The sequence below is a fragment of the Sardina pilchardus genome, chromosome 3 (genome assembly GCF_963854185.1).
Source record: "Sardina pilchardus chromosome 3, fSarPil1.1, whole genome shotgun sequence".
NCBI lineage: Eukaryota > Metazoa > Chordata > Actinopteri > Clupeiformes > Clupeidae > Sardina > Sardina pilchardus.
The window spans coordinates 4,219,118-4,228,917 of record NC_084996.1 but is presented as its reverse complement, the minus strand read 5'-3'; the positions used below and the strand labels follow the sequence as shown (position 1 = coordinate 4,228,917).

Here is a 9,800-nt window from a genome sequence, read left to right as displayed (position 1 = left end):
TTTGTTGAGACAGCTGCACCTAGCCTGAGTGTGGAGTCTCTCCATTTGAGAGTGAAGGAGAGGAGGTTGGTGCAGAGGAACAAGAGGACAGGGGACCAAGAGAAGACCTGGACTGTTGAATCCCATAAGGAAAGCGAGCAGAGTATCAGCCAGGGGCAAACAGAGGAGACCACTGAAGGGGAGGAGGAGGCTTCAAGTTCCGTCACAGAGCGCTGGAGAATCCAAATGCCACTCCCCCATCAGGAGCAGCAGTGAGCATTTGCTTTGCACACCAATCATTTCAAAATAAAAACATGTCAAATTGACTGGAATTAACCCATGATGCTGTTGTCTGTCACTCACTTACTGGTCAGTGAAATCCAGTGTGTTTCTCTGTTGTTGCTGTTTAGAGACCAGCCCGGCTGGGGACAAACGCACGCGCAGTCCTTACTTCAGTGGGAAGTCGCTGAGAGCCTGTGAGAAATCTTACATCTTTGTACATAACTTTCCCCGTACACTCATATACAGGATAGTGTGCGTGTGATAAATAATCCAAGCTGTAGCATCCTCACATGAAACATGAATATAAAATGTGTATGTGTATAAATTAATCAAGATAATGAAATATGAAAAGACGTGCTATTTCTGTTTCGTTTAGGCTTGAGTCCCCCCAGGCGGAAGGCATTCAAGAAATGGACTCCTCCTCGTTCGCCATTCAACCTGGTACAAGAAACACTCTTTCATGACCCGTGGAAACTCCTGGTGGCAACCATTTTCCTCAATAAGACCAGTGGTAAACATAACAATTACACATAACAGATGCAGTTTAGTTATAGAATCCTTTATTCCCCCAAGTATTTTTTGGGGGGCCTTTTGCCTTTATACTGATTCAAGGATACACGGATACAAAGAGGTTTATTTGTCACATGCATATGATTACTAAGTAAAAACAATGCAATGAAATTGGTCTGTTCCTTCGCCTGTTGTGCATATGGGGGACAACAGAGAGAGACAGCAAATGAGTGAGTGAGAGAGAGGAGAGAGATAGGGTGGGATTGGGACATGGCCGCAGGCCGGAATCGAACCTGGGTAATGGGCACTGAGAACCAAATTTGGGACGTGCTGCCACTTACGCCACAGATCCCTGGAATGATTTTTTTTTTTTTGTAAGTAATTACATGCTTACATTTTCTATGGTGTTCTCTGAATTTCTCCTTTACTGAATGTGTTGACTGCTAACATACAGTACATTTGCCATGCCCCTCCTTGGTTGATATCTGCATTGCCATGAGCATTTGACAAGTATAGGCTGTACTGTCTGTGCAGGTAAAATGGCATTGCCAGTGCTGTGGCAGTTTTTGACCGCTTCCCAACTGCAGAGGTGACCAGGAGGAGTGACTGGAAACCTCTGGCCGATCTTCTGCAACCACTGGGCCTCAACACACTTCGAGCCAAAGCCCTGATCCGCTTCTCTGGTGAGCTTCTGCACACATTAGGACCACATTGGGACTGCACAGTTTGGGAATATCTAATGGTGATTTTTCTGACAGACATTGAGATTATGATTTGATTTGCGATATAATATTTGAAAGTCAATGATGAGCTTCACAGTCTGTCAAATATTGAGGATGACCTGAACATACTGTAAGAATCATATGACGTGACAAGATAACCCATTTGGGCAGAGTTGCTAGTTGTTCAATTAATTAGTTCAAATTTTGATTCGATTGTCGATAAATCGATTCATTGTGCTGTCCTACAACCACATGTTGTCTTGGTTAGATGTGCTACAGTAAGTTACACAAGAACAATCAGTTGTCTTTTCACAGCTCCGCATATTTCAGTGGAACACAGAACACCACAACAACTTCAGCAACAACATTCCTCCGTAGGGCACACTTTAACAGTCCAAACCTGAAAACCAAACATCTTGAGTTGATCTGATGTGCGAGTGAAATATGTCCCCCTCAGGATAGCCTGTCTGCTCTCATGCAGCTTGATTTTATTTTCAGCACTTTAGACTTTTTTTGGTGGCCATGTTGTAAGTGTATGCAGCTTTATCCATTTGTGGTCATGTGTTTTAATTGGTCTCCTCATCAGATGAGTTCCTTTCCAAGCAGTGGCGGTATCCCATCGAGCTCCATGGAATCGGCAAATACGGAAACGACTCTTACCGCATCTTTTGCGTGGAAGAGTGGAAACAGGTGAGAGACGCCGATCTTAACACACGCATGGCCTACAAAACAGCCTTCTAGTGGCATCTAGTGGGTAAAGGAGAAGGAAGTTCCTAAAAGAGGAAACGCATACAGACTGCTCTGCCACATTCGTTGCAGGTGACGCCTGATGACCACAAGCTGAACCACTATCACGCATGGCTGTGGGAAAATCACCAGGCCTTGGGAATTTGAAAGAATGGGAAAGGACTCCCAGGTGTGTGCTCTGTTTACATACACTTATTTCTGTATCTGTTCGTCCAGTTCCATGTATTTTAGAGACAAAAAGCTTTAAATTAAAATTGTAATAATAAAATGATATATGTTAGTGGTGTAGTTTGAATGTTGTCTTGTTTCCTAAATTTGTGGTATTTAGAATGTCTTTACTCTAAAAATTCTTATTTAATTGTGGACTGTTACTGTAACTGTTAGTTATTCTAAGGTAAGTGTAATTGAGAAGAAATAATTTTTGCTTTCTGCAGAAGTTGTTGTTGCATGCAAGAAGCACACTCAACACCTCCCCACTCTTTTAATAGTAAGGTTAATCCTTTATATGTCTCAAGCAGTTAGGCAGGTTACAAAAAAGTGATGGCAGTGGATGGCATTGAGTGGCACAGCGCTGGGTGACGCAGAGGGGGTTGTATGTGCGCTACGGATCAAATAAAAAGACAACATAGACATGAAACAATAATGCACTATTTAGTAGCATTTTTATTCAACATAATTGAGTTACAAGCAGGTTGTATAATTATAATTGTGAATGGACAGTACATGTTTGTGTATGCATGGGCTGAGTTTATTTTAATTTTGCAAGAACAAATTTTACTCTGAAGAAAAACCTATGAATTCCACACCACATACACATATTTGAGTGTGCACAATTTGAAGATGAGGTCCACTTCCTTTTGTAAAGATGTTGTAGAAATCAAAACAGAATTTGTCTCAGCAGCAAGTGAAAGGAGAGAACTGCCTTGTTAAAAATGTTTGTAACCAGATATGCATGAATAATTTTTAAGAGGGTCTGGAGGGGTAACTGCCTTTACACAAACACAATGCCAGGTGTAGGTCAATAAATGAAATCATAGGATTTTATAAATGTCAAAAATCCTTTACAACCCCAACTGGAATGTATTTTGTTTAATATACATGAGCCACGATTGAGATTGTGCTAAAATGTTCAAAGATTTGCCAGGCTATTATGAGGTATCAGATATTGATAAAAAAGAGTTTTGAATTATGACTCGGAACGATGTTTATTCATGCAGACACAATATGTACAAGATAGCACATGTTCCAGTATATAAATTATTGAAGTTCTAATTATGTCAATTCTAATCATTTTGTCCATTTTAAACATTGATATTGACAGCATTTGGGAGTATTTACACAGAACAAAGACGGTATCATGTCTGAGGTCACTGGAAATCCTCTTTCCTCTATCTTTTTGAGCTCATGCCTTTCCCATAATGCACTCTAATTTATCAAACCTCTCTCAAAAAACTTTCGCTCCATACGTACACAGAGTTCAACCACTGAACACCTTTGCTGGTGTCCTGAAATACAAAAATAAGAGTCTCCTGAACACAGAGTAATACTTTATGTAAAACGGCAAGGCGCACTAACATGGTTCAGTATGAGGGAAAACCCACCCCCCACCAAACACCACCCCAACCGAAGCCCTCCAAACCAGTCCTCAAGTGAACCACATCAGTGTGTGAAGAAGTGACAATAGCCAGTACTCCAGTGAGAAACTCAAAGGAAATCCAGAGTGTTTTGGACCCACTCTGTCTCTCAGAATAGTCTCTCCTATGATTCTAATGCGAGGGGGGGGGAGAGGGAGCTTGGGTCGGGCAAGCATACAGTATTCACACGGCAACACTTCAACTACACTTCTCGTCACGGTGAGAAGGACCAAACACAAGTATCATTGACAGAAAGCGTGGCGCTTTCAACAAGGCAGGAGAGTGCATATGAAAACTTCTCGTATCAATGTGTGATGATGTGTGATCATTGGGATGGACCCATCTCTTTGTGGGAGACGACGCATCATCATCATGGGCAAATCCAAGCAGGCTGGCCAACTATGATGACATCATGATGATTATGAGGTGTCAGCAGAATGAGAATGCGTTTAAGGCCAGGAGGCGTTTTGGTATTTTAGAGCCGTGTGTGCGTGTGTATATGTACTGTATATGTGTGTGTGTGTGAGCGAGTGAAGAACACCTGTGATTGATCATTTTTTTCTACAGTATGTGCATCACACATACACAGTCGCGTGTTCACAGGCACACATACACACACACACGCACACACGTCCACAGGAAAGTTTTCACATGGACCCCATGAAAGACTTGGGAAAATGCCATCAGTTGTTGAGTCTAAGACTGGCAAAGGAAACAGATACTTACAGTGTATTATCCTCTTGGGGGATTGCATATACCCCCAACATATCTAAACTAAGCAGGAAAACACAGCCTATCATGCAGGATGTCACTATTTCAGTCCTGTCAAATCCATACAAAGTACCGGCCTTTTCTTGACATCCACGTACCCTGGGTATAGTGATATTGCTAATATATGTTTCATGATACTCTTTGCCAGTGTTTGTATATATATATATATATGGAATTAGTCTCTAAAAATGCAGTTTGTGGAAATGTGAAAGTTTGTGCAAATATTTGTGTGTTTTTAATCTGGACATAACCGCCAGAAAAAAAGGTGCTCATATGAATGAGGGAAATGGCCCACTTCCAAAAAGCACAGCATGTGCTTCGCACTAGCCTCATCGCTTAATTGGTCGTGCGACTTCCTGGAAAGATGGCCGATGAGCAACTGTCTCTATTAGGTGGTGTCGTGTACAAGATCTCAATTAGGTGATGTGAGGGCGTTAGATTACAGCTACAGATCACCATGTGACCACCGCACCATGTGAGCGTCTATAGCTACTAGTGTTGGCTACTCCGCGCCATACAGTGCTCCTCTCCGTACACGTCACGCAGACTTCAGCGCACACTTCCCCAAGCCCTCTTCTCCCCACTATCAGCAATGAACACAGACAGTTCCATATCAACACCCAAAAAACCCCCCAGAGACCGTTCCCGTCTCTTCACGTTGACTTGATATGTCGTTTAAAACGCTTGCCCTTGAATCCGCCTCGAAAGCCTAACTCTTCCTAAAACGTTCGTTCTGTAAAATCCCAGCCCCCTAAATCTTGCTGCTATCTAACCATACTGTCAACCCTGTGCTTGACCCTGATTAATCAGTTGTGGTGGAAGAGGAAATGTGGGGAAAAGTGAAGAGGCAGGCGTTATTTTGTGTTTTCACTTCACAAAACATTCAAGTGTAAAAACAAACAAGCATGCTAAAGGACTAGCTGTACAAAAAACTGTGTGCTCAGTGGCTATATCTCTACAGAGTGTGAGCTGGTGGCGGGGGGGGAAAGGTGGGATAGGAGAGGGGGGTTATGATTATTAAAGTCTTATGAAGATTTATGGTGGAGCGGCAGGAGATGAGAGCTATTCAATGAAAGCAGCTTCTCAGAGAATATTTATAAACCAACCCAGCCTCCGATCAGGCCTGCACCCCCACCTCTGAGAAACTCACACTGACGCCCTGAGCACAGGCTCTGTGTAGTAAGCTCTGCACTCCAGCCAGTCCCCCCCCCCACTCCTCCCCTCTCTCTGATTGCCATCCAAACTGCAGGCCTCCATCACTGTACTTGGCCAGCGTTGCCCTCTCCTCCTCCTCCTCCTCCTCCTCCTCCTCCTCCTCCCCCCCTCACCCGGTGCTCTCCTCCTGCTCCTCGCGGATGCGCTGCTCCCAGGCCGCCCGGTGCAGCTCCCGCTGGGTGTGCGGCGGGGGGAAGATCCGGCGAGGCAGCGGCACGGGCTGGACGCCGCCACCGCCACTGCCGCCGCCGCCGCTGCTGCTGCCGCCGCTCGCCGACGACTCGTCGTCGCTCACCGCCCCGGCGCCGCCCACCACGCGCATGCAAGGCTTCGGCGGCGGCGTCGGAGCCCCAGACCTCCGCAGGAAAGCGGCTGCGCCTCCTCCTCCTCCTCCTCCTCCTCCTCCTCCTCCTCCTCCGGCGGCGTGCGGCAGTTCCGGGCACAGGGGTCGCGTGGCGCAGGACGGGTCCTGGAGGCCGTCCGGCTCGGCGCCGGCGTGCCCGTGCGGGTAGTGGCCGTGCGGGTGGTCCTGGGCCGAGCCGAAGTGGACGTGCAGGTAGGCGGCGGGCTGGGCCGGCTCCTCGGGGCTCCAGTAGTGGGTGGCCGGCAGGTGGGGCGCCGGGTCCAGCTGCTCGGGCCGACTCTGCGGGTCGGAGTGGCTGAAGATGCTCTCGCTCAGGGACGAGACGCCACTGCTGGCGCTGCCCGACAGGGTGGAGTTACTGCCCCCCAGGACGGACAGCGGACTGGGCGGAGAGCCAGGAATGGGGTGCAGAGGAGACTAAGAGACCACAGAGAGAGAGACAGAGAGAGACAGAGAGAGAGAGAGAAAGAGTTGAGGTTTTCTTTCTTTCTGTAGGTTTTTACGAATACAAGACTTGCATGAGAACACCCTCATCTTACCTTTCTAATAGAGCGCATCGGTAGAGCAGGGGGAATATCGTTCATATGTTGTTGAAACGCATCAAAGTGCATCAGGAAGTGACCTGAAAAAGATACAGTAATGTAATTCAAATATTCTTCAAGTTCCTTCTAATTGTGAATGCCAACACAACAATGGAAGAACAATTAGGCAAACTAAGGGGGTCTGATTCCTACCAAGAGCATCTAAAGTAATCAGCATATGGCTGAAGACCTGTACATGGCTGATGTCATTCTGTAGTTTCAACCAAGCATTATGCCACAACAGAGACTCCAGCACCCAGGAATATTTGAATTGCTCCATAGGCTGGATCCTCTCAGTAGTGTGCAGGTGTAGAATGTGGGGCAGGGCTAATATAATAATGTTTGTGTCTCTCACCCTGTGGGAAGTTGCGTGGCGGTAGCATGGGGGCCATCAGGCTGGCCGGGTTCTGCAGGTTGAGCCCCGGTTCTCTGCCCTCGGACCCGTCCAGGCTCCAGCTGCTGGGGGCGGCAGGGAACCCTGCGAGAGGACACAGCTCATCAGCGACCGCGCAGGGGGGGGGGGGGGGCAGAACTCAGGTACACTCAGGTGTCAGGTGTGCATTTTACGATGGCTTACCTCTCTCTGGGAATCCAGTGTGACGATCACCGCATGGCTTACAAGGGCTTCCCTGTTGCTGTAGGCCACGCTGGACATTGTTTGTCTGTGAACAGGAACGTTTTACAGTTTACATTTCACCTCTTTTACATTAGTCCTAACAAACTCATCTTTCAGCAGATGTGCCCAATGAGTTCAAATGTTCGCCTCTGTTCAAGGAATTCAAATGCACCTCAGATGTCAGGTGTCTGAGTGTCGTACCTGTGTGTTCTCAGTCAGCAGTGTTGTAGTAGTTGGCATTGTTAGGTATGAGTGTCGTACCTGTGTGTTGTCAGTAGTGTTGTAGTAGTTGGCATTGTTAGGTATGAGTGTCATACCTGTGTGTTGTCAGTAGTGTTGTAGTAGTTGTAGTAGTTGCCATTGTTAGGTATGAGTGTCGTACTGTACGTGTGTTCTCAGTGGTGTTGTAGTAGTTGCCATTGTTAGGTATGAGTGTCGTACTGTACGTGTGTTCTCAGTGGTGTTGTAGTAGTTGGCATTGTTATATTAGTGTGGTACCTGTGTGTTGTCAGTCAGTAGTGTTGTACCGTAATTTCCCGACTATTAGCCACGGCTTATACATTGATTTTGAAAAAAATCTTCAGTTATGAGGTTAATACAGGGGGGCAGTTAAGTAAGGGATAATCAACGACGCGCCGTGCGTTTATAGGAAAATAATGCACGTTCGAAGTGGTAATAAGGACCCGACGCCGCAGGCGGAGGGGACTTTACACTTCGATAAGTGCATTATTTTCCGATAAACGCACGGCGCGGAGTTGATTATCCCGCTTATACCACTGCTACTATCACTTTCGTTTATATTGCCGCTGTCTTAGATACAACGTTGTTGTTTTTACCGTTACATTGACATTGGCGAATTAATATTCAAGTGTAATAAGCCCAAAAGTAGGGAACTACTTCATAGCCGTGCGGTATATAGAAAAATAATGCACGTTCCAAACAGCGCATCACAATAGGAAATTTTGACCAAGCAGTGGTATAATATGGTGTTAATATGGTTTTGTTTCTTTTAACTTGCATAAAACACTGTCCTGCGGCTTATACACAATGCTTATATGCGGGAAATTACTGTAGTAGTTGGCACTGTGTGGTACCTGTGTGTTCTCAGTAGTGTTAGTTGGCACTGTTATATGAGTGTGGTACCTGTGTGTTCTCTGGAGTGTTGTAGTAGTTGGCACTGTTATGAGTATGGTACAGTACCTGTGTGTTCTCAGTAGTGTTGTAGTAGTTGGCACTGTTATGAGTATGGTACAGTACCTGTGTGTTGTCAGTAGTGTTGTAGTAGTTGGCACTGTTATGAGTATGGTACAGTACCTGTGTGTTGTAGTAGTTGGCACTGTTACAGGGCTGGACTGGGACCAAAAAACGGCCCGGGCATTTTTGGCCATAGTGGCCCACCATGATAATTTACACGATAAAACATATGTGCACACTGTTTTGTTTGTAAAAAATATTTAAGTAAACCACAGTAGCCTGCATGGAAGCGAGTAGGCTAGCCTACCCTTGCTAAAAAAAATATTAATTATTATTATACTCTCACACACACACAGTGACCTTTAAACCAGCAAGGATGAGGTTGTGCACAAAACTCATATGCTATTAAATGCTTCACTAAATAAAACCTGCTATAATTTATGTTGAGCATTTGCACAGTTGTAGCCTACTGCGTCAAGATTGACAACAATTTCGACCAATCGTGACTGTCTTAAGATTACAGAAGGTTGATGGTGAGCCGACAACTCGTTAATTTGATGGGTATCGCAATTCAAATGCATGCGAGAGGGGTAGGCCTACACAGAAACCACACAAAAAGACGCGCTCACACTATAAAACGTTGTTTTGCTTAACTGGGTGCTGAATCCTACATAGTAGCCTAGACTAGGCAGGTTGCTCTAAAAGAAGCAAGGGGAAGCAGCAGTCGCAGATTTCAAACTTTTAATTGTTCGTTGTGCGCCCAAAAAGTTCAGCCAACATTTCGGCTAGGCTACTTCTTACCTGGCTCACAGTAGCTATTCTGGCCTCCTCCTCAATCTGTCCCTGCTGGGTCACGTCTCTCACCTCTTCCTCCTCCTCCGATTCAATTTGAATAGCTACTCCCTCCTCTGTGTAACTACTCTGTTGCACACTCGCATGTGCCTCTCTGAAGCCTGCACTCGGTGCTGCTTCTGCACTGTTGCTATGTCGACGGCCCTGTTTGAACTTGTGGTGGCAAACATTTCTGTAATTTTAGCACATTTTTGCTGCATCCACTTGTAGGCTTTTGCATTTTATCTCGCAACTTCTCTGCGCCCCCCTTGCGCTTTTGAGGTTTGTCTTCGTACATTTTCATATACGAATGGTCTCAAACTCCGGTCGAACTCCAATCAAGAAGGAGATGAG

At 45.7% G+C, this 9,800-nt stretch overlaps 2 protein-coding genes across 2 annotated transcripts in view; one reads left to right on the top strand and one right to left on the bottom strand.

Moving 5' to 3' along the window:
• Positions 1–55: 55 nt before the first annotated feature.
• On the top strand, positions 56–2,621 carry mbd4 (methyl-CpG binding domain protein 4; the record flags this gene model as incomplete). The annotated part of the gene is given in 7 exon segments (XM_062531421.1): positions 56–251; positions 390–455; positions 638–772; positions 1,306–1,338; positions 1,341–1,454; positions 2,080–2,183; positions 2,313–2,621. Coding segments are annotated over 7 exon segments (723 nt in total), but the record flags the coding sequence as incomplete, so codon positions are not given.
• A 3,354-nt stretch (positions 2,622–5,975) lies between these two features.
• The window catches only part of LOC134077641 (dedicator of cytokinesis protein 3-like), a gene marked incomplete at its 3' end in the record, with an annotated part of 41,426 nt that continues 37,601 nt past the window's right edge, over positions 5,976–9,800 (bottom strand). Inside the window, exons 51-54 of the mRNA XM_062533342.1 lie at positions 7,383–7,467; positions 7,161–7,283; positions 6,764–6,846; positions 5,976–6,641 (exon numbers count right to left, since the gene is read on the bottom strand). Coding sequence (XP_062389326.1) covers positions 5,976–6,641; positions 6,764–6,846; positions 7,161–7,283; positions 7,383–7,467 — 957 coding nt within the window. The remainder of the gene's footprint in view (positions 6,642–6,763; positions 6,847–7,160; positions 7,284–7,382; positions 7,468–9,800) is intronic.